Source organism: Histomonas meleagridis, assembly GCF_020186115.1.
Source record: "Histomonas meleagridis strain 2922-C6/04-10x chromosome Unknown contig_4, whole genome shotgun sequence".
NCBI classification, from domain to species: Eukaryota; Parabasalia; order Tritrichomonadida; family Dientamoebidae; genus Histomonas; species Histomonas meleagridis.
In genome coordinates this window covers 756,141-780,037 of record NW_027150883.1, presented here as the reverse complement: position 1 = coordinate 780,037, position 23,897 = coordinate 756,141, and the positions used below count along the sequence as shown (strand labels likewise).

The 23,897-nt window shown below is 28.9% G+C and overlaps 7 protein-coding genes across 7 annotated transcripts; 5 read left to right on the top strand and 2 right to left on the bottom strand.

The window, feature by feature from the left end:
• Positions 1–3,766: 3,766 nt before the first annotated feature.
• Positions 3,767–5,680, bottom strand: GO595_005983 (Phosphatidylinositol 3- and 4-kinase family protein; the record flags this gene model as incomplete). The annotated part of the gene is made up of 1 exon (XM_067919285.1): positions 3,767–5,680. One exon carries the CDS (start codon positions 5,678–5,680, stop codon positions 3,767–3,769), a length of 1,914 nt encoding a protein of 637 aa, XP_067774019.1.
• A 1,114-nt stretch (positions 5,681–6,794) lies between these two features.
• Positions 6,795–7,397, top strand: GO595_005982 (EF hand family protein; the record flags this gene model as incomplete). Its single annotated transcript, XM_067919283.1, has 1 exon — positions 6,795–7,397. The coding sequence occupies one exon, from the start codon at positions 6,795–6,797 to the stop codon at positions 7,395–7,397; it is 603 nt and encodes a 200-aa protein (XP_067774018.1).
• A 697-nt stretch (positions 7,398–8,094) lies between these two features.
• On the top strand, positions 8,095–8,793 carry GO595_005981 (uncharacterized protein; the record flags this gene model as incomplete). Its single annotated transcript, XM_067919282.1, has 1 exon — positions 8,095–8,793. The coding sequence occupies one exon, from the start codon at positions 8,095–8,097 to the stop codon at positions 8,791–8,793; it is 699 nt and encodes a 232-aa protein (XP_067774017.1).
• A 282-nt stretch (positions 8,794–9,075) lies between these two features.
• On the bottom strand, positions 9,076–9,417 carry GO595_005980 (uncharacterized protein; the record flags this gene model as incomplete). The annotated part of the gene is made up of 1 exon (XM_067919281.1): positions 9,076–9,417. One exon carries the CDS (start codon positions 9,415–9,417, stop codon positions 9,076–9,078), a length of 342 nt encoding a protein of 113 aa, XP_067774016.1.
• Positions 9,418–9,995: 578 nt separating this feature from the next.
• Positions 9,996–11,195, top strand: GO595_005979 (protein phosphatase PP2A regulatory subunit B; the record flags this gene model as incomplete). The annotated part of the gene is made up of 1 exon (XM_067919280.1): positions 9,996–11,195. The coding sequence occupies one exon, from the start codon at positions 9,996–9,998 to the stop codon at positions 11,193–11,195; it is 1,200 nt and encodes a 399-aa protein (XP_067774015.1).
• Positions 11,196–11,752: 557 nt separating this feature from the next.
• Positions 11,753–13,087, top strand: GO595_005978 (Eukaryotic translation initiation factor 2 subunit gamma; the record flags this gene model as incomplete). The annotated part of the gene is made up of 1 exon (XM_067919279.1): positions 11,753–13,087. One exon carries the CDS (start codon positions 11,753–11,755, stop codon positions 13,085–13,087), a length of 1,335 nt encoding a protein of 444 aa, XP_067774014.1.
• A 2,599-nt stretch (positions 13,088–15,686) lies between these two features.
• On the top strand, positions 15,687–16,415 carry GO595_005977 (uncharacterized protein; the record flags this gene model as incomplete). Its single annotated transcript, XM_067919278.1, has 1 exon — positions 15,687–16,415. One exon carries the CDS (start codon positions 15,687–15,689, stop codon positions 16,413–16,415), a length of 729 nt encoding a protein of 242 aa, XP_067774013.1.
• Between the last annotated feature and the right edge of the window lie 7,482 nt (positions 16,416–23,897).

Here is a 23,897-nt window from a genome sequence, read left to right as displayed (position 1 = left end):
ACATTAATGAATATATTTAAAAATACTATTTAAAAATTATTCAAAATATTTAATCCTGCACTTATTTTAGCAATTGAAAATGGTCATACAGAAATAGTTAATATACTTCTTAAACAAAAAGGAATTAATATTAACGCTAAAGATAACATTTATAAAAAAAATATCGTGTTTAAAATATGATATATGGGAATGATTTAAATAATTTAATACAACACTTATTTTAGCATCACAAAAGGGATATATAAAAATCGTTAAATTACTTCTTGAACAAGAAGGAATTGATTTTAATGCTAAAAATAATCTTTATTAAAATAATTTCAAATTTCAAAATAATATTTGGAAATTATTTATATTATTTAACACATTACTTATTTTAGCATCTGAAAAAGGTCATATTGAAATGGTAAAATTACTACTTGAACAAGAAGGAATTGATATTAATGCTAAAGATATTTATTTGTTTTATTTGATATTTATTATAATAATTTAAAATTTCAAAATAATATTTGGAAATTATTTATATTATTTAACACATCACTTATTTTAGCATCTGAAAAAGGTCATATTGAAATAGTAAAATTACTACTTGAACAAGAAGGAATTGATATTAATGCTAAAGATATTTATTTGTTTTATTTGATATTTATTATAATAATTTAAAATTTCAAAAATAATATTTGGAAATTATTTATATTATTTAACACATCACTTATTTTAGCATCTGAAAAAGGTCATATTGAAATAGTAAAATTACTACTTGAACAAGAAGGAATTGATATTAATGCTAAAGATATTTATTTGTTTTATTTGATATTTATTATAATAATTTAAAATTTCAAAATAATATTTGGAAATTATTTATATTATTTAACACATCACTTATTTTAGCATCTGAAAAAGGTCATATTGAAATAGTAAAATTACTACTTGAACAAGAAGGAATTGATGTTAATGCTAAAAATAATCTTTATTATAATAATTTAAAATTTCAAAATAATATTTGGAAATTATTTATATTATTTAACACATCACTTATTTTAGCATCTGAAAAAGGTCATATTGAAATAGTAAAATTACTACTTGAACAAAAAGAATTGATTTTAATGCTAAAAATAATCTTTATTATAATAATTTAAAATTTCAAAATAATATTTGGAAATTATTTATATTATTTAACACATCACTTATTTTAGCATCTGAAAAAGGTCATATTGAAATAGTAAAATTACTACTTGAACAAGAAGGAATTGATGTTAATGCTAAAAATAATCTTTATTATAATAATTCAATATTTAAAAACAACATATAAAAATTATTTCGATTTTATGATGCGGCACTTATTTTTGCAATGAAAAATGGATATATTGAAATTGTTAAATTACTTCTTACACAAAAAGGAATCGATATTAACATCAAAGATAATATATATTTTGATAATTTGATATTCTAAAATAATATTTGGAACTTAATTAGATTATTTAATACAGCATTTATCTATGCATCTAGATATGGTAATCTAAAAATAGTAAAATTACTTCTTAAACAAGAAGGAATTGATGTTAATGCTAGAAATAATCTTTATTATAATAATTCAATATTTTAAAATAAAATGTAAAATTTATTTCAATTTTTTGATACGGCACTTATTTTAGCATTGAAAAATGGATATATTGAAATTGCTAAATTACTTCTTACACAAAAAGGAATCGATATTAACATCAAAGATAATATATATTTCGATAATATGTTGTTTATAAATGATATCTGGAAATAATTTAAATTATTTAAAGAATCAATTATTACATTAATGAAAAACAGATATATAGATATCGTAAAATTACTCCTTGAACAAGAAGAAATTGATACCTACCTCAAAAGCATTATTAATTACAATCAATTATTATTTCAAACTAATATTTAGAAATTATGTAAAAAATTTCAAACAGCACTTATATCTGCATCTAAATATGACTACATTGAAATGGTTAATTTTCTCATTGAACAAAAAATAATTGATGAAAATGTTAAGTGTTTTTCTGCGTATAATACAATATATAAAATTAATATTTGAGAGTTATTCAAAATATTTTGTGAAGCACTTATTTTCGCATCTGAAAAAGGTCATATTGAAATAGTAAAATTACTACTTGAACAAGAAGGAATTGATGTTAATGCTAAAAATAATCTTTATTATAATAATTTAAAATTTCAAAATAATATTTGGAAATTATTTATATTATTTAACACATCACTTATTTTAGCATCTGAAAAAGGTCATATTGAAATAGTAAAATTACTACTTGAACAAAAAAGAATTGATTTTAATGCTAAAAATAATCTTTATTATAATAATTTAAAATTTCAAAATAATATTTGGAAATTATTTATATTATTTAACACATCACTTATTTTAGCATCTGAAAAAGGTCATATTGAAATAGTAAAATTACTACTTGAACAAAAAAGAATTGATGTTAATACTAAAAACAATGTTTATCATAATAAATTTATACTTCAAAATAATATATGGAAATTGTTTAAATCATCTCAAACAGCACTTATTTTGGCATCTAAAAATGATAATATTAAAATTGTTAAATTACTACTTGAACAAGAAGGAATTAATATTAATGCTAAAGATGATATTTATTATAATAATTTGGTATTTCAAAATAATATTTGGAAATTATTTAATTAATTTAATACAGCACTTATTTTTGCATCTCGGTGTAATCATATGGAAATCGTTAAATTACTTCTTGAACAAGAAGGAATTGATGTTGATGCTAAAAATATTAATTTCACATATTATGCGCTTATTTCAGTAATTTTGTGTATAAAAATAATATTTGATTTTTATTATAAAAATTTAAAACAGCATTAATTTATTCTTGCGAGAGAAATCATACAGATGTTACATTATTACTTCTTAAGGAAATAGGAATTGATAAAAATATTGAAGATATTTTTCGATTTTATATGAAATTTATTTTATTTCCATAATATTAAATAGTTATATTCGGTAATTATTTCAAATATATAAAACAGCACTAATGTATGCATATAAAAATTTTAATGCTAAAATAGCCCTCATCCTAAAAGAAGGTATTGATATATCTTCAGGCAATTATTGGTGTGCAACAAATTCCCAATCAAATGGTTGGGGTTCAACAGATTCACTTAATTTCCAACCAAATGATTGGGGTTCAACAGATTCACTTAATTTCCAACCAAATGGTTGGGGTTCAACAGATTCACTTAATTTCCAACCAAATGATTGGGGTTCAACAAATTCGTCTAACTCTCAATCAAATATTTGGGGTTCAACAAATTCGTCTAACTCTCAATCAAATATTTGGGGTTCTATAGACCAATACAATGATCAATCAAATATTTTGAGTGTAACAAATCCATTCAATGATCAACCAAATTATTGGAGGATAAAATAAATCCATTTAATAATGGTTAATAGAATCGTAATTGCCTTTTTGGAGTGATCTTTGGAAATTGAATTATTTGTATATTACCATATGAATCAATCGAAAAGTAATTACAATTTCTTCATTAGATGAAATTTGTTAATTGATCTTTTGTATATACTATAAAATGTAATATTTGATTTTGTTTCTTTAAATTCAGAAAATAATTCATTAAAATTATAATATGTGATAAAAACTCATTATTCATTATTATATTTTCACATTTAAACAAGTTAATTACATAATTACAAATGTATAAAAACAATATTTTACAAACAAAATAATTTCTAATCATTTCCTGTTGCAGATGTCGTTGTACCCAATGCCATAACATGCACAGCATCCCATAGCACTTGCATTTTCGAGTTTAATGATTCCGAGAACACAGCTAACAAAGAATTAATTGCCTCAATCTCAGTACAATTCATAAGCAAAGTATTTTCGACTTGTTGCAATCTCCTCATTGGATTTTGCTTAAAACATTGTAAAGGTGCAGTAAACATCAACTCAATCAAAACTAATATTAAACGTGCTCTTTTGCGTAAACTATTGAATGCCGGGCCGGCCCAAGAACAGACCCGCTCCAAACCGTTTTCACCGATGGTGTCAATCATTTCGTTGGACAACTTTAATGGAGGCGTGAATGGCTTGGTTACATCACCAAGAATATACCCATAATCAATATGTAAAAGACGGCCATCGCGTGTGACAAGGATATTATTATCATGTCGATCTCCAATCTTTAAAACATATGTCATGACACAATATGCTGCAAGCGATTTGGTGAATATTTCAATCTTGGGCTCAATGGGTCCATCCCCTTCTTCTAAAAAGCCTCGTATTGTGGTTGGCCCATTTTTGGTATCTTTTATATCTCGAATCGCTCGTGAGTTCTCAATGAATTCACAACACCCAAATGATGGAGAAAAGGCTAAAGTGGAATAAGCTGTAATTGGTAATGGTAATGAAGCAAGCTCAAAAATATGACCCATAACTTTAAAGAGTTGGATAATAAGTTGATCTTGGCGCATGTCATCACCAATCTTAAATATAACTCTATAACGTGAACCATTATCAAGAATAAATGTAAGCATAACGGGCTTAAGTTTGGATTGGAAAACCTTTACATCGTTTGGGTCAATACCTACAGCAACTTTAGTAGGGTCTAAAGGGAGTCTAATTTTCTTAAAGTGTATTAGATTTGTGGAAAACGATGTTTCTGTTGTAAGCAGCTCTATAGCTTTGTTACGCACCGCATGAGGAGTTCTATTGTTCTTTTGTGCTGCTGTAAGGAAATCAAATATATTTTGTACAAGCCAATTTTGATCTTCAAGCGAAAGTCGGATTTCGGTTGGAACGGTTTTCATCAGCTCCGATAAAAAAGTGTTAATCTCTTCACTTTCGTTTGATTCAATTTTGGCATTCCAGTAAACGGTCGACGCAAAAGTGATGTCTTCTGACGCGTGTCGAATCAGAATTGTCGACAATCCATCGGTATACTTAGCTTTAATTGCTTGCAACAATTGAGGGATATACAAAATAAGTTCTGATCTCGGAATAACAGAAATACAACGAACAGCGAATTCTCGAATCGGTTGTTGTTCATATCTTGGGGTGAAGAATTCAAGTGCATATTCTATCTCAAGAGGTTGACAGTCCTTAAGTTGTTCAGTAATCTTTTTAGATTCTTCTATCTCATCCCAATTAACTGAACGAAGTAAGGCTGGAATCAAAGCAGGATCCGAAAAACAATGTCCGTAATGTATATACAAGAAGCTCCTTTGTTGAGGAAGTAATTCCGCAAGAGGAGGAAGAGCTTTTATCGCATTAAATGTCTCAGTGATGTTAACGTCCTTCAGCAATGAGTTCTTTCCCGGCCCCTGCGCGTGCGCCAGCTCGTGGTAGAGGTGTTGGCATGGGTTGTTGGATAAGTCTAAAGCGGTTCCTTCAAATTCGAGGTCCTTTTGAACAATAATTACGGGTTTATTTGATGGTGATGGAATTTCAATTGTGACAAATTGTGAAATATTAGAGAGCTTATAGGAGGAAGATGGATTAAGAAGTGAACTAAGCAATGTTTCGACATCTTTGGGATGAAGTGTTTCTGATAAAGTGATTAATTGGGGATCAATAAAATCATAAAATGGGATTCTGTCGGTGGATAACTTCCTTAAATGTTTTTGAAATTTGGTTACAGGCATTGCTTCATCAAAAGTTAGAAGAAATTCACCAGTCCGAAATATATTATTCTTATGAGTGAATAGACGAACAGAAGTAGAACCAATCAGTTTTGGTTTGGATTCAGGTAGCTTTGCATAAAAGTTAAAAGAAATTATCGAATCATTTGGTAATTCTGAATACAAAATTGGAATTTCAATTGGTTGTTCCCAATCAAAAGAATAAATATGCCGCATAACATATTGTGATATAGAAATATCTTCAAGCGAGGCAGTTGATAAAGTATATTGTTTGGATGAAAGAGAAACAGGATAAATAATTGGTCTATTATTTGAAATTAAAACACACTCAACTTTACATTTTAAAGGTAAAGGCGTGTCAAATTCCCATTCCTCTATCAGTGAAGGTGGTAAATCTAACCCAAAATATTTAAAAATATCAAATTCTGTATCAATAGCAACACTAACAAAAAAGGATTTAATTTTCACCTTCAAAAATGTTTGAAACTGGTTGGTATTTTGCATATGGAAAACACGAACAAAATCGCTCATGCACAAAACACCAAAGTATTTTAACGGTCATCATTTAAAATTTTCGGTTTATTAAATTTTGATAAGTTTATTCGGAGCACCCCAGAGAAGGCGGATCAATATTAAAAGACCAAGTAATCATTCTTGTAATAAACAACTTATATAAAACAAACAAATTTGATTTTCATGAAATGGCATGATTGAAATTTAAAATACAAATTCGTTTATGTGCATAAAATAAGGTATCGGGTATTTCTGTGAGAAACGATTATTTAGTGATCATAATCAATAGAAATCAACCGTTTTATATTGAATCACCTCACCTTTGCTCGATTTAAAAATCAATTTTGAAAGATTTAAATTTATTTAGACGTTGTAAGTTTGCGAGATTCTGAAAATTATTAACCAAAAGCACAAACTTATTATCATCAGATCAATAAATGTTTAAATTTTATTATTTTACTTCGAAATTTCCGGTTTAAATTTGTCTTTGTCGGCAAATTTCGAGCCGCAAACCGTAAACGTGATCAAATGCCTCTGAATAGGTTCTTTGCAAAAAGTGGATTTGAATACCATTCGCATTCAAATATCGGTTTCAAATTTGCGGATGGGAAGTGAAGAATCTACTGTCGAAGACGAATTAGATTCTAATACTGCTATTTTGAAAAAACTTGAGAAAAAAGGTGTTCTTTTTAAACCTCAAGAAGTTATTCAGTTAATGGATGTTTATCGTGATTTAGCAGGAACAAATAATCTAAATGGAGAAGGTTCCATTAATGAAGATGAATTTATCAAGAAATTGAGGATTGGAAACGAAAGAGTTGGAAAATTAATGTATAAGTTACTTGATGAAGATGGAAATGGAACAATTAGTTTTGAAGAATTTGTCATGGGACTTAACTTCTTCTTACCAGATGCACCAATTGATGTTAAATCTGATTTATGTTTCAGGGCTTACGATGAAGATGGTGGTGGAACAATATCAAAAGATGAAGTTCAATTAATCATTGAAATGTCACTTGAAGGTAACACGCTTATGCACATGGATAATGAACAACTGCTAAAACTTGTTGATGATTTGTTCGATGAATTTGATACATCTGGAAAAGGCGAATTGTCGAAAGAAGATTTCTTTAACATTGTGAAGGGAGCTCCAAATATCCTCGATTTTCTCGAATTTGATGTAGCCTCACTGAAGAGTAATGCATAAAAAAACGTTTATTTGTTTATGTGACACTTTTGTTTTTGATAACTTTATTCCGAATGAGTGAAGTAGATTTCCTTCCTCGATGAAAACAAGTTACAAAGCTCTTCCAAACAGAAGAAACTCGAGAAAACTAATCACACCAGCAAAAGGTGATAATGAATATGAAGTTTCAAATGTGGAAAATCAGTTTTTGTTATGCATTTCAAATCTTCAACAATGTTTTTTAAATAAAATTCAAAATGAAATAGAAAAATTACTTTCACAGTTACTTTGGTTGTCAGATAATCATGATCTCCCTTGTAGTATGATTAATGAAAAAAATGTTTTGGAATTATTAATATCGATTCTTTTTGAAGAAAATTGTTATTCATTATATAATACAATTTTGATGCTTATTTCTAACGTTATCATTTCGCCAGAAGTTGATCTGACAATTCTTTCATCAGCTGATTTCATGCATAAATTATTACAATTTAACAATGGTAGAATTGATGAAAACATTCTTAACTTCTTTTGCTATCTTCTTGATGACAATTTGGAAGGTTGTCATTCTCTTGTAGAAGTTGGATTTGTTGATCATCTCTTAAATATGTTTGATAGTCTTCCTATTTCTCATCAATATCAAATATGTAAAATATTTAGCTTTATCATCACTTCTGAAGTTCGGTGTCAACCATTGGCTGAATTCTTAAGATACCGTATGGATGTAATTGACGAACAAAGTCATTTTACGTTTGAATTATTTATAACCGCTCTCAAAAACGGTTATGACAACGATATAAACGGCTTCTTACTTTTTCAATTGAGCACTTTTGATTCAGAAGAAAAAGCGTATTCGGCTTTTAAACTGATTTCTTATTTGTTTGAAACACATGAACAAGAGACTTTAGCATATTTTTCATGGGGAGCGTTTAGTCAGTTTGTCAAATTCGAACATGAAGATGAAACATGGATATCTTTCTGTTCTATGATCAATTCAGTGTTTAAATATGATACTGCTCAAGCAGAGTTATCACTTAAGTATCATATTGATGACTTTTTACTTGGTGTTTTCCAAAATTCTTCATTTTCATTAAAGGAAATTGCAATTGAAACACTTGCAAATTTAGCTAAAGTCAATATGGAGAATTTGTTGTCCAAAGGCTATGTGACAATTCTGATCGATTTCCTTTGTGTGCCAAATGATGATTTATTTATTCTTCTTGTGAACTCTTTGTTTTATTTGGCATTTTATGCCAAAGGCGGAAAGCTCACAACGGAAATCGCCACGCAATTTGCTGAATGCGAATTGGCCTTGACATTGGAAGGGATACTCAATACCGGATTAAGTGAAAACTGCGAAAGGTTATCTGTTGCGCTGATGAATAACGTTTGCGAACTGACTGAATTTCTGTCATAAATATTTGTAATATCTAAAAAAAAATAATAAATTTACAAATTTACTTTTCTTTTTGAGCTCTAATGTAAAGTTTACTTACAATTCGATACCAAAACTTTTTGGGCGTTTAGAAATTAGTTTCTTTTATCTAAATTATAAATCGTTCGATCGATTCTTTAAATTTTAATGAAGAAACATCTTAATAGGAATATAAAAAATAAATAAAACCATAATGGTTTCCACTAAAAAGAATGTAGAAGCAATTTTGATTCATTGAAATGAAATATAAAAAGTTTATTCAAATTATTTCCTACGCTTAAGAACTGCTTCCATCTTAACATAATACCCATTGGTATCTAACTCTAGAGATTTGCATAGATCTTCAAGTGCTTCACGAGGAATGTGAATTTGTACATATTTGGTTTCTTTACCTGAACGACTATCAGATCTATTCTTTTTCTTTGGTTTGAAATCATCTGCAGTTACTGAATTTGGATCATCAATAATCCCACCTTTCTTTTCTTGTATTACAAGTTCTTCTAAAGATATATCCAGTTTTGAAGGTTGCTCTTTTTCTGGTTTGACATGTGGTTCAAACTTTGGTTGATATGGTACCTTAAATTCATATCCTGTAAAATCGCTCATCCAAATTTAATTCTATAATAATACTTTTGGAGTTATCTGGCCAGAAATTTTCGATAGCACGTTTAACCTTCCACAAAATCCCGCCAAAAATAAAAACACTCAACTTCCTTTCTATTGTAAAAATAGATAAAGCATACATACATATCTTAAGGTATTCAAACTATATAAATATTTTTATGAGTTCAGATTTTAAGAACTTGTTCATTTTTTTACAATCATTATTAACATTACTTTTGGACTAATTTAAAAATAATATTATGTTTAATTATATATATAGTTGTATTAGTTATTGAGCATAAAAGTTAAAGAAAATAATAGCTTGTTATAAATAATAAATTAATTAAATTTTTTATAATATATAAAAATATAATGCGACAATTTTCTATATGTATTTTATGTTTAGCTCATGAATGAATAAAAATAATGGGAGAACTATAAAATTTTATGTAGAAGACCTTTTAATTATTTGTCATCCGTTAAAATACACTTGTCACGCTGTTTAATAAAAGTGACATTCATTATTTCACAAATAAAGCACTGAAAATGGGTAAAATTTAAAGGGGGTAATTCACAAAAAAATGAATCTTCAATTTCTAACTGCGTTTGGAGACCATGTATCACTTAGCCAATTTAAACCTGATGACACCATTTCAACCCTTGCATTCAGTAGTGATGGTCAATTTCTTGCGTCTGGTGATAATGCTGGAAGAGTAGTTTTTTTCAAAATAGGACAAGGACACAAACCAACTGTTTCATTTGCAACTCAAACACATGCTCATAAAGCCGAATTTGATTACTTCAGAAGTGAATTAAGTGAAATGAAAGTTAATTCTCTCAAATGGATTCCATGTCAAACAATGAACCATCTTTTACTATCATGTAATAGCCACGATGCAAAGCTTTGGCGATTTATTACCGACACACGTATTTCTTGGAATGATTTTGATGAATCACAAGAATTTGATACATTTGTTTTTCCAACTCCACGTCAAGTCGACAACAAATATAGCACCGAATGTATCCGTACATTCTTTGATACACAAATAGAGTATATTGTTGATTTACAAACATTATCAGATCAAAAATCATTTTTAATGGTTGATATATCCTGTGTCAAACTTTGGGATATTGAACGTCAAGTCAGTTCAGTCTGTCTCTGCAAAGTTTCGCAACAAGATCCCGAGATTACCACGTCAGGAGTTGATCCACGCAATCCGTCGACATTTATAGTTGGCGATGATTTTGGCTTCTGTAAGCTTTTTGATATCCGCCAACAAGCCGAAGATCTCACACCAATTTTTGATATTGATACTCATAATTATTCAAGTCAACATATGCAACTTGATGGTTGTGAATGCGTTGGCAGCATTGCCTTTTCACACGAAGGTAATTACTTCGCCGTTCGTAGGTTTGGTGATGTCCAAATTTGGGACGTCCGAAACGTATCGTCTCCAGCGGCAAAACTTGATGTGCAATGGTTCCCCAACAAAATGAACTGGCTCATTGAGGACGACTATGTTAAAGACCAATTCCGGACGACATTCACGCCGAAGGGTAAAGTTGTAACCGGATGTTACTCTGCTGACTTCATGACATGGGATTGGAAGAACCAAAAGACGTCGCAACATAAGGCGGTCAGTGCAAGAATGCCAAGGCTCCCGCCCGAGGTTGGAAGTGACTTCAATAAGAGAGTAACTGTTTGCGAGGCACATCCAACGGAGGAAGTGGTGGCAGTGGTATCAACAGCGGCACTTTTCTTGTTTTACGAACCAAAGTAAGAAACAGAAATGTCATAGAGACTATGAATGTGCTGAACACAATAAAAAAATAAATGGATTAATTTTGATATGAGTTAAGCTTAAGTCATTTGGTAATAACCGATTTGAAGGTGAACGTAAATTAATTCTTTGTGAGATATTTATGAAATCTCAAAAATAGTGTTCATAGATATATTCCTATCTATTGTAGAAGTTTCGAGAAATATCCATCGTGAAATTTATTTTGACTGCACTTCTTGAAATCCTTAATCATTTTAGAAAACGTCTGAAGTTATACTAATTTTGGAGACGATGAAAATTCGCAAAACTACTTTAAGTGATAAAATTGGTAAAAAAATATTATCTAAAAGATAGATAGAGTAGCTACAGTACCTTTCATCTAAATATAAAAAAAAAATCATTTTTTATCTGATGTATCATATAATACACACTGCAGTGTTTGGATTGGAAACCGTTTGGAATTATTTCATGATGAATTTTTTTTCTTTGAATTTAAGTGGGATCAAAATGGCATCGAAAATAAACAAAAGTTGATTTGGAGGCTCTGACATTTGGCCATGATAGATGTTACGAAACTTTCTCCACTTTCACCAGAAATTATTGTAAACCAATCTACTATTAATATAGGTACAATTGGTCATGTCGCACACGGTAAAACTACAGTTGTTCGCGCTTTATCAGGAGTTACAACAATTCGAACCAAGAAAGAACTCGAAAGAAATATTACAATTCGTTTAGGTTATGCAAATGCTAAAATTTATCAATGTCCAAAATGCCCTGCACCAGAATGTTATATGTCAAAATCATCAGCAATTTTAAAAGATCCAAAATGTCCGAAATGTGGTTCAACTGTTGAACTTATTCGTCATATTTCATTCGTTGATTGCCCTGGTCACGATGTTTTAATGGCTACAATGCTTAACGGTACAGCTGTTATGGATGCTGCACTTCTTTTAATTGCTGCAAACGAACCTTGCCCACAACCACAAACAAGTGAACATCTTGCTGCTGTCGAAATTATGAATCTCAAACATTTGATTATTCTCCAAAATAAAATTGATCTTGTTCGTCAAGAAGATGCCACAGATCAATATGCAGCTATTCTTAAATACACATCAACTACAGCTGCTAAAGGAGCCCCAATTATACCAATTTCAGCTCAGCTTGGATTTAATATTGACTATGTTGTTGAACACATTGTTAAAACAATTCCAGTTCCAATGCGTGATTATAGTGCTGCACCTCGTATGATTGTTATTCGTTCATTTGATGTAAATAAACCAGGTACAGATGTCAGACAAATTGAAGGAGGAATTGCAGGTGGATCAATTCTTGAAGGTTGTCTTCGTCTTAATGATGAAATTGAAGTCAGACCAGGTACACTTGAGAAGACATCAGAAGGTACATTCTGCAGAATTCGTCGATGTCGAATTGTTTCATTGAAAGCAGAAAACAATTCACTTGAATTTGCGGTTCCTGGTGGTTTGATCGGTGTTGGGACCACCCTTGATCCATCACTTTGCCGTGCCGATAAACTTGCCGGTCAAGTTTTAGGGCGCCCCGGAACACTTCCAGAGATTTACATACAGTTAACGGTCTCCTTCACACTTTTCCAAAGATTACTTGGTGTTGTTCAAGCCAAAGGTCCTGCAGATACAAAGATTGCGCCATTAAGTAACCATGAAATTCTTATGGTTAATGTTGGGTCAACATCTACTGGTGGTCAAATCATTGGTTTTGCGAATAATTTTGCTGTAATCAATTTAAAGGAACCAGTTTGTACATCAGTTGGAGAAAGAATTGCATTGTCACGTAAAGTCGAAACGACATGGCGACTTATCGGGTGGGCAAAAATCCTCAAAGGAGAAACAGTACCTGTACTTCAACCATAAATTATAAATTCATAATTTTATTTATTTATTTATTTCATGCAAACGTTCTCTGCTTGGGGTGCACCAATTTTTCTATACGGTTCAAAGTTTTTGCGAATTGAATTGTGGTGGTTTGTATCGGTCCTTTAGACATCTTTTGTATCGAAAGTACTTTTCGTTTTATGTCTCCAATATTAATCTGAGCACAAATTTTTCTTTTTTTCTCGATTAGTTGTAACCACTTATGTATTGCTATAAAAGTTTTCTTGAACTTTTTCTCATTTTCTTTACTTGTAATATAATCTTCATTTAGGAGTGTTAAAACACATTTGTTAAAGTCGTTATTTTTTGTTGAAAGTATTTCTAAACCTTTTGGTGTTGTAAGTATTGTAGTTACAATGTTTAACAACATAATTCTTCTTTGTAAGCGCTTAACTTCTGGAATATGTCCCATTAACACAGGTAATAGAATTTGATTAGCTTCAACAGGAAGTTTAGTATAAGTGATAAATATTTCTTCTCCAAAATGTGGATGAGTTTTGAATGCAAAATCAGTCACTGCTAAATCAAGTTGACTTTGAAGCACTTTTGAATCCTTTACGGAAAGTGGCAGCGATTTTTTGATTGTTGCCGTTAAAATCTTTTCAAATGTTCTGAATATTAAACGTTCGTTTCTATTTATAGTTTTATTTGAAATTCCTAGAAAAGAAGAAAACAAACTTTTAATAACACCAGCGAAATCGAATGGCAAAGTTTGTTTTTTTGTAATTCTTTTTATAAGTTCAGATAAGGATTGAGCCAATTGAATATTAATATCGAAAGTTTTACAAAACATTGTAAAGAAAGAGCTCAAAAAATTAAAAGTGAAATTACAAGAGTTAAGAACAATATCGAATACTTCGATAGTTGCTTGATTAAAAGTCTCTGGAAGGGGAACATATTCCTTAAAGAATTTTTCTAATTCTTCAATAGGTATTTTCGGCACAACTTCTTTCAAATGCATCTGAAACGCATATTTTATAAGCGGCGGCTCATTAACTTTTTGCGCCGCAATTAATATGAAATCTGTTGAAGGCTTTGCGTCATCTACATCAGGTGGAATCAATGTATTTAATGAAGGTGATGACGAAATACCGGTACATAAATTACATAATTGGAAACATGCATCGAAATGTGAAATTTCGGGATTCTGTAATAACATTTGATATGAAGCTGATCCTTCTATTCGATGCATATCATAATCAACTAAATTAAACCCGAATAAATATAAATGTTCTCTCCAAGTTTCTGTAATATAATTATATAAATCAAGAGTGAGTTGAATATCATTATATAATCCTGATGAGATAAATATCGATCGTAAAACATCAAACTTAAAGGCACTGATTTGTTTGTCATTGACTTTGTCTGATGGCATTCGACGTTTATATTCGAGGAGATCAAGATCAGAAAAGTTAACAATTTGAGTAAAATATGTTCGTAATGTTTGAGGATCACATTTGTTAAATAGTTTTGTATGGAAACTAAAAAAATCTGCATAACGATAATCAATGTATGCAAAATATTGAACAAATAAATTGTTCCGTTCTGTAGATGTTGATAAACTTAAAATATAATTGAAAAAATCATTAAGTGGGACTTCTAACATTGGATTGGTTAATAATGAATTAATCATCTTGATGAAATCTGCTGATATTACAATTTCAAAGAGTTCAGGCTTCAAAATATTGAGAACGGTTTTGACAATGTGAACGATAGACATTTTAACGGTTTTGTCGCCAGTTCGAATTTGTTTTCCAAAGACTTGAGGCCAAAAAACAAGTAATTCATCTTGGGTCGCATCTGTTAAGACTTCTTTCCACACTAAAGAGTTCCATGGTTGTTTTGTAACAAAGGTGGTTTTCTGTAGATTTTCTGCTGTCTTTTCATTGAAAGGTGATTCTTGAAAAGAAGGTGGAAGAGAACTTCTAATTTCATCTGGACAATATTTGGAAACTTTGAACCAAAAAATAAAGGAATCTAATTTCGAAGGAATTAATTGTGCAGTTTCATTTAAATATTTATAGTTGGTGATTGCTTGTAACTCTGCAAGGGCACTACAAACAAATGGATGAAAATTTGGATGAGAAACACCAACCTCTGCAATCCCTTCTAAAAAAGATAAAACAAATTCATCATCATGAACAATACCAGATCTAATGAACATTGTATATAATAATATTTTTGCGATCAAGGCTGTTCTGATTGATGCTTTTTGTGTTTGCTTTTTATTTGAGAATTTGAAATTCAATATTTCATTCACAGTTTCTTCTTGATCAAATCTATCCTTAAACCTTTCTAAAATACACGATAATATTATTGCATATCCAGAACGCTTTTCTGGATTATGACTACATAAACCATGTATAAAATGTTTTATATTTGACATAATAGGCGTTTCAACTTGATCAATTACTCTTATAGCATTGTCAATTACGCTTTTTAAGCTGAAAAGGTCATTAGATGAGATATTTGGTTTTTCTTTGGTCGTTTCCATTTGGAAATCTGACGACAATTTTGGTTGAAAAATTATGTTACCTGATAAGTGTCACTTTTAAACGGATTCATTAAATCCATAAAAATGTCAGAAGAACAAAAAAATCCACAAACTTTAGCAGATACTCTTAGACCATATGAAGAATTTATTTTGCGAATGCAAGAGGTTCTTTTGTTCAAGCGACCTCTTGTTTTAGTTTTATTATTAGTTGGTATTCTTTCATTTTATTTATTTGTTAGAAGTTCAGAAGCCGGATTTTTCGCTGTTATAGCATTGTTCTTTGTTGTTTTATATGGCATTGCAATTATATGGACATATCTTAAAAAATATATATCAAAATATCTTTTCAAACCACTTCCAGCTGATGACCCGTTAGCACCAAATCGTGTTCGTACATTGGAAGAATTCTGTGAATTCATTGAAAAGGCATCTAAACGAATTGCCGGATCTGAAAAACAAACAAAGGCTTCTTCATTACGAAGGATCATCACATCCGTTGTTGCATTTTTCTTTGCCTTTTTGTTCACCAAAGTTGATCCATTTTACTTTAATCTAATATTCACATTTATTATTATTTTACTTCCCGGAACACTTCTTCACCCAATGATATATAAGTTAATCTTTAGGAACAAAATTGAAAGTAGAGATGTTAAGCCAATCGAAGAGAGAAAAGAAGAACCACTGCCACAAATAGTATCAGATCCAGTCGAAATAACAGAACGCGAAGTAAAAATTAAGGAAACAGAAAAGAAAGAAAACACTTCTTCATCATCTTCATCCTCTTCCGATCATGATCATGAAAATAATAATTAAATAATTAAATTTTGATTTTTTGCTTCAAATTGCAACTAAAAACATTGCTAACAATTAGAGTGCAATGAATATTATTTAGTGACCTTTTGGTGCTTTCACATTTATAGCTTTTTTTGATTTTTTCTTTTCTTTGTGTGCAACTTCATCACAGTAAACCATTGAAATTTTGAACGAACTGATTCAGATATTTTTTTGGGTTGACAGGATTTTGATGTGTGCCAGCTTCAGGCAATATTATTGGGACTGAGTCTTCGTTTTCCTTCAAACTATTCCAAAATCACATGCGGTAGGACAGAGACTGTGTGCCTGGCGAATTCCAAATTTGGAGCTTAATAATGTTTCCTGAAATAATTGTTTCCTATGAAGAAAATACCACTTGATTGCTTTGATGAAATTACTTGGTCTCTAATTGCATTATTTAAAAAAATGAACTTTTTGACCACATAAGCTGCATATATGGCAACTCTTTGATGAAATGTAGGATTTGTTTCTTCGAAATTTTCCATCTCGTTTCATTACACTTTTTTAATGGTTTACAAGTATACAAAAAATCATTTCTGTTCGAACAGTTAGAACGAATTGAATTAAAGTTGAGCGTTCATAAGATAATCTTAATCTTTCAAAAAAAACAAATTGTGAAAGCGTGAAGTGAGTTCAGTGTTAATTAACGTCCTCTTTTTAAAACGAATTTATCTTTAACCCAAATGTGTTAATAGAGCCTTTTTTCATAATAAATACTCGCATAATGTATTAAATTAAAGAGACAAAATTGTGTCTAGAAAAACGATTTTTTATGAAATATCGAAATTATAATAAATTATTTTTTTCCCAACTTATTTCGTGAAATTTTTCAAATTGTATCATGCATATGTATAAATATCATATTTTAATTATTATATTGAATTTAAGTTAATAATTATTTAGTTCATTGGGGAATTTTTTTTATAATTTGGTATTTTTTCATTTATATCACTAAATTTAGATGAATTTAATAACTTAATTCATCCCACTAATTAATTCAACTATATATCATTATGATCTTTTTCATAAGCTATTATTTGTGCTGAATCAAAATATTTAAACAATTTCCAAATATTATTTTGAAACACACTATATAACATATAAATATTATTCATAGCATTAATATCAATTTTTTCTTGTTCAAGAAGTAATTTGATACTTCCTTGTACTACAACTTCTAGATGCATACATAAGCGCTGTCCAAAATACTCAGAATAATTTCCATATTTACATTTGAAATTATAAAATATTAAAATAAATTCTAAATCAAACAAATAAATATTATGCGAATTAACATCAATTCCTTGCTCAAGAAGTTGTTTTATTCTATTAATACCACCTGCTTGGGCTGCGCGTAGAGAAATTCATCACAAAATTATAAAAGTGAACTTCAAAAAATATTATCAAATATCAGAATATTATAAACAACATCGAATGAAACGAATGTATAATTTTTTTTCAGGTTTAAATCCAATTCCGTTTTGTGCACGATATAAATTAAATATATCTCCATGTTTGTTTTCAGATGCAATTTTAAGCGCTGTTTTATATAATTTAAATGATTTCCAAATATTATTTTGAAGTATTAATTTATTTTCAAAATAAATATTTCGAGCATTAACATCAATTCCTTTTTGTTCAGAAAGTAATTTAACTATTTATACATACATTTAAAAATGCTTTAATAAGTGCTGTTTCAAATAATTTACATGATTCCCAAATATTATTTTGAAACACTAAGTCATAAATTATAAACAGCATTAAATAAAAATAATATATCGTTTTCGCATTAACATCAATTCCTTTATGTTCAAAAAGCAATTTAACTATTTTATTTTGTCCAGTTATAGAGCCCCAAATAAGTACTGTATCATATAATTAAAATGATTTCCAAATATTATATCGAAATACCAAGTTAATAAAATAGGCATTAAACATAATCAAGAAATATCTTTAGCATTAACATCAATTCCTTCTTGTGCAAGAAGTTGTTTTACTATATCAATATCACCTGCTTGGGCTACTCTAATAAGTGCATTACTAAACTATATGAATAAATTTCAAAAATTATTGTTCAATTAAAAACAACATCAAACAAACCAATAAAAAATTATTACCATTAATATCTATCCCTCCTTTCATCATGGGGTTTTCGCCTTTTAAATCATTTGACTACATTATTAAAAATGAGCAATCAATACTTAAAGCTGGCATTCCTTAGAGTGTCAAGCTTTTGAAAAAATTCATATTTGAATTGAAAGTTATTCAAATTCATTCTCAAAATCGATTCAATTTTTCACAAAATTTGTCTGGTTTTTTTACCCACCTATTTTTTATCCATCAAATTTAATTGTAGCAAAATGACATCCACATTGACAATGTCTGTCTGCAACAATAAACGGTTTCCTAAAAATGTTTATTTATAACAAAAATATATTTTTATATTACATTTGGTAAATGAATCTTTTTCGTACCGATTTGTAGCATATTTATTTCATTTTCTTGTTGGATAAATACTGCGTTTTTTGTAGTTTTAATTTCTTTTATTTGCGAACATCCGATGTTAAATGAAACAATTTCTTTTATTTGTTCAACATTTGCATCATATAATACGCATTTGCCATCACTTGAAGCAATAGCCAAAAAAGGCGAATTCTTGATAAATTCGGCTTTAAACTCATACGGAACATGAATTTTAGAGGAATAAATTTCGGGATATCGAATGTCATAAAGAAAAACATCGTTTTTCCCAATTAAAACAAAATTCGAAGAAAATTCTTCGAAAAGTAAATCGTAAATTTGGTTTTCTGATCGAATACTCGAAATTTCGGCACATATTCGAAGATCGAGTAATGAGAAATTGTTTTCACCAAAACAAAGGACTGTATTGGAGTTCTTTGTCAAGGAAAATGAAGTGATCTCATGATCGAAATTTACAGATGAAACAATTCGATCTTCTTCGGCGTATGAAAAAGTGTTCTCGTTGGCAAAGTAAAGGTGTTTTGAGTCTAAATCGTATTTTTTAATAGGCGATTCAAATAAATACTGATAATAACATTGAGTGTTTCCATAATGTAAATGAAACTTCTTTGAACTATAGACAGCAAATAATGGATCAACAGTGTCGGAAATCTTGAAATTGTTAAATTTTAATTGTTTCTGAATTGTAAATTCAGGAACTTGAGGATTATTTTCTGTTGGATTAATAGAGGAAATAGATCGATTGTTATCAATAAAGTAGAGAAGGCCATTGGTTGAAAAGATTGGATTAGAAAAATTTTGAATTGCTATGCTTTTTTCCCATTTTTTATGGATAGAATAGCAAGTCAAATTTTCTAGCCCTAAAAAAATATACTCATCACCGCATAAAAAAAATAGATTTTTTCGAAAGATAATTTTTTTGGTTAATATTGGCAAGATTTGTTGTGAAGAATCAAATCCTTTTGCTTTATTGGGTTCAGAGTTAATGTCTTTCCAAATTAAATGAGTATCTATTGGATTTCGATTATCCATAAAATGTGACAAATAACCTAATGCACAATTCATTTCGTTAGGTGATATTTCTTGACTTTCCTTAAAGAGTGATTCAACACCATATGTTAAAATACCAATTTCTTCATCAGAAGGTGGAATATGGAGAACCGAAGGAGAATAAATTTTAGAAAGAGATGAGCATTCCTGGAATTCATAATTATGTTTAAGTTTTTTGGTAAGATAATAATTTCTTCCATTTTGGTGTATTTCCCATAATTGCATTGGGCATTTCCTTTCAAGCAAACCTTGTTAATCAACATCAGAACTTTTTTAATGATTTATTAGCAAAAGTGTATCATCATTGGATGAGATCAAAAATCATTCAAAAACTTGGGCCCTATGATACGATAATTTTTGTGCATATCAGATAAAGCGGGCAAGTGTACTTTATGACAACGGTTTCGTCTCAAATTTTTCGTCGTTTTCCACGATATGATGTAGATTTTAGTATTCATTTTCAATCTTGTGTATGCGAAACATATTAATCAACTATAACTCTTACCCAAATATCTACATTTAAAACCTTTGTAATGCACGTATGATTATGGTCGAACCTATAGAATTTCTGAAGATCTCGAGATATTTCTAAAAAATGGCCTTTACTGTAACAGTACGTTTAACCTCATAAACTGTTTATTTTTCACAAAAAATCTTAACGGTTAACTGTGATAAGAAAAAATCGAGCGAACTTGCTCCATCTAAAGAGATAAATTTTAGTTTTTTTTATTTTTATGTTAGCGCAATGAATTGGCACAAATTATATTTATCCGATTTATATTGTGTTTCTTTCCTAAATGAATTTATTTTTCCAGAAATTATCCTTCCTGAAATTGACAGTATTTGAATTTACGTTAAATAACCAACAAACAAAAACAACAAAATTCAAGCTATTTTTGTGTATTAATATATTATTAATCTTACATTAAATACTACAAATAAAATCTATGTTTTTATTCATAAAACAAAAATATTATCTTTACTATATAGACAAGAATTTATGTTTTATTTTTTCTATCTGGATTTTACATTACGGTTTTGTTCAGAAAAATAACAATAAACGGAATAAATTGTCGTTATTAGTTCAAAAAGTGGGAAAGAAAATTACATGATTCCAATGCTCCAAAGAAAAGCGCCGAAATCTGATTCCTTTGAAGACATTACTAAGTTCTGGTATAAAAGGAGCGTTCAAAAAACATCAGAAGTAGTTAAAGAAATTCCCGCATTGAAATCGATTTTGGCTGATTTTGCAGATAAACCAATAGGTACAAAGCTTTTAAAAGGAAAAATTAAAGACAGGCAGACAATTATCGAAAAGCTTGGTCTTGAGAATCCTCCACCCCAAAAAATGTTACAGATTTCAAAAGTGTTATCTGAAAACAAAGCTTTACTTGGAACAAATCCACATGTGTTTGATTCACTCCTTCCAATTCTTAATAAGTTTTTAATTAATTATGTTGTTTATGCTCAAAAACTTTTAACAAATTCAAACATTCCAATTGATCAAAAAGATCTACTTATTGATGGTACATGTATTTTTACTGTTTTTTCAGCTATGCCTCCAGAGTCATCTAAAGATGCACAAGTTATAATAGGACAATTTTATGATTTTCTTTATGGTTATTTAGAAAAGCAACCACAACCTGCATCACAAGAGATAATGTCTTATATAAATGCAGTCACAAAAGTTACGACAACAACTTTAAATAAGAATTCGTCTTCATCATTATTTATAAAACAATATTCTTATATTCTATTAATGTATATACGTATTAATAATCTCTTTGGCACACCACAATATTCACGTGATGAATATAATTTAAGTTATTCTATTGGTAGTCAAATAATAAAATTATCATCAGATGAAGGAAATAAATTCAAAAACGAAATAATCAAACCATTTATCGTTTCTACCAATACCATTTTACATAAGTTAGTAGAAACTCATCCAACTGATGAGAAAGATTTCATATTTGAAAATATTTCAGGTTTCTTAAATTTCTTATTTAGTATCACTAAAATTGTTGATATCACTGAAATCATTTCTGAAAACGAGATTATTTCATCTTTTATCCAGTCATTTCTTTGGGTCAATTCAAATTTCCAATCTTTTTCATCTAAAATCACCAAAATCCCGCATAAATTTCTAGAATTTTCTGAAACAAGTAATTTAGATTATAAAGAGATTCCTGATTTCCAATGGATTAAGCAAAAGAGCTCCAATGAAAACATTGAAATTGACACATCGACGATAGAGACCGTTATGAACCCCACCGATGAAAAAACCGGCATTTTCCTATCAATTATTTCCACTTTCAGCGGTTGTCCGTACAAAAACACGATTATCAAAAGTGTCATCGGCTTAATCAAGAACATCAAAGATAAAGCCACAAAAGAAAACTCATCATTATTAAGATTAACCATCAAATTCTTTTTATCATATGATCAAAATATCTTAAATCAAGTTTTAGTTGAAGAGAATTTTTGGGATCAATTAATGACATGTTATATGTTTGATAAATATCATACATTAGTTTCATCTGAGAATGGGGACATGAAATTTTATCAGAAAGTTCGCTCAGGCATTTTCAGATTAGTATTATTATGTCTTAAAAACTCAAATGAAGAACAAACGATAACAATATTGAATTCCATTGGATCATTAATGGAATTTTCAGGTCCAATTTTAGGTTTATCTATATCCAAATTATTACGTACGATATTACGATTAGAGAATCCAGGATTTTATAATTGTATTTATCAATCGAATATTATTCCATGTTATTTTAATTATATGTATAAGTTACAATTAGTTTTCTTAAGGACTAAAAGTAAGAAACAAAAAGAACATGTCATTAAAATCCGGTTCAATTTATTTTCAATTATTTCAGTCTTTTTCGAACATAAAGAACTTAAATTAATTCTTTTATCATCATTAGGTTTTATGCAATTTATGTTTCATTTATTATATGATGAACAATTTAAAGCACAAGCATTAGAATTATTATCCAAATCAATAATTATTGATAAAGAAGAAATATTAACAATTGATGGAAACAAAATTTTACCATTTCGAAACTTCTTTAAATTATTTGGAACAGTTTTTAATCATTCAAGTGAAGATATACAAAATGAAGATTCATTTTATTTAGCAAATAATTTAATAAATTTATTAACAAAAGGTATTATAGCTAATCGAAAAACATTAGTTAATCAATTTAAGAAATATGATATATTACCATTTTTAATTAACTCATTACAAATCTGTATTAATAAAATTGGACAAAAATCATATGAATTATTATTAAATTTAGTTAAATTAATATTAAATATAACAAAATTTGATCAATCTTGTCAACAATTTGTATATTGTAAACCTTTACGTTTCTTAGATAAAGTTTCGAATTTATTATCACAAATTACATTTGAAGATGAATTAATTAATGTATTATTAGAAACAGTATTTGAAGTAAATATTCGAATAAAACAATTACCTGAATTAGTTGAAACACGATTTTATAAAGCATTACCATATTTACATATGTCTATTATTCATTTACCACAATATCATTCTAAAATTATGAATTATTTATCAGTAATATGTGAGAAATCATTTACGAATTGTTTACATGTATATCAAAGTAAATTATTAATTATTATCTTAAATTATATTCAACAATTTCCTGATTTATCTACAATTAATAATGATCGAATTGAATCGATTTTTTCTTCATTAGGTTTATTTTATACTGTTTCATCATTCATTATTAAGCCTCGAGTATTTATTGAAGCTACTTCATTATTAAAACCTTATGATAATAAACGTGTATGGTGGACATATAATTTAATTAGTGGATTTCATAATATATTAGAACAAGATAAATCACATTTACCTTCATCTTTTATTCATTTCGGTGGAATTGAAACAGG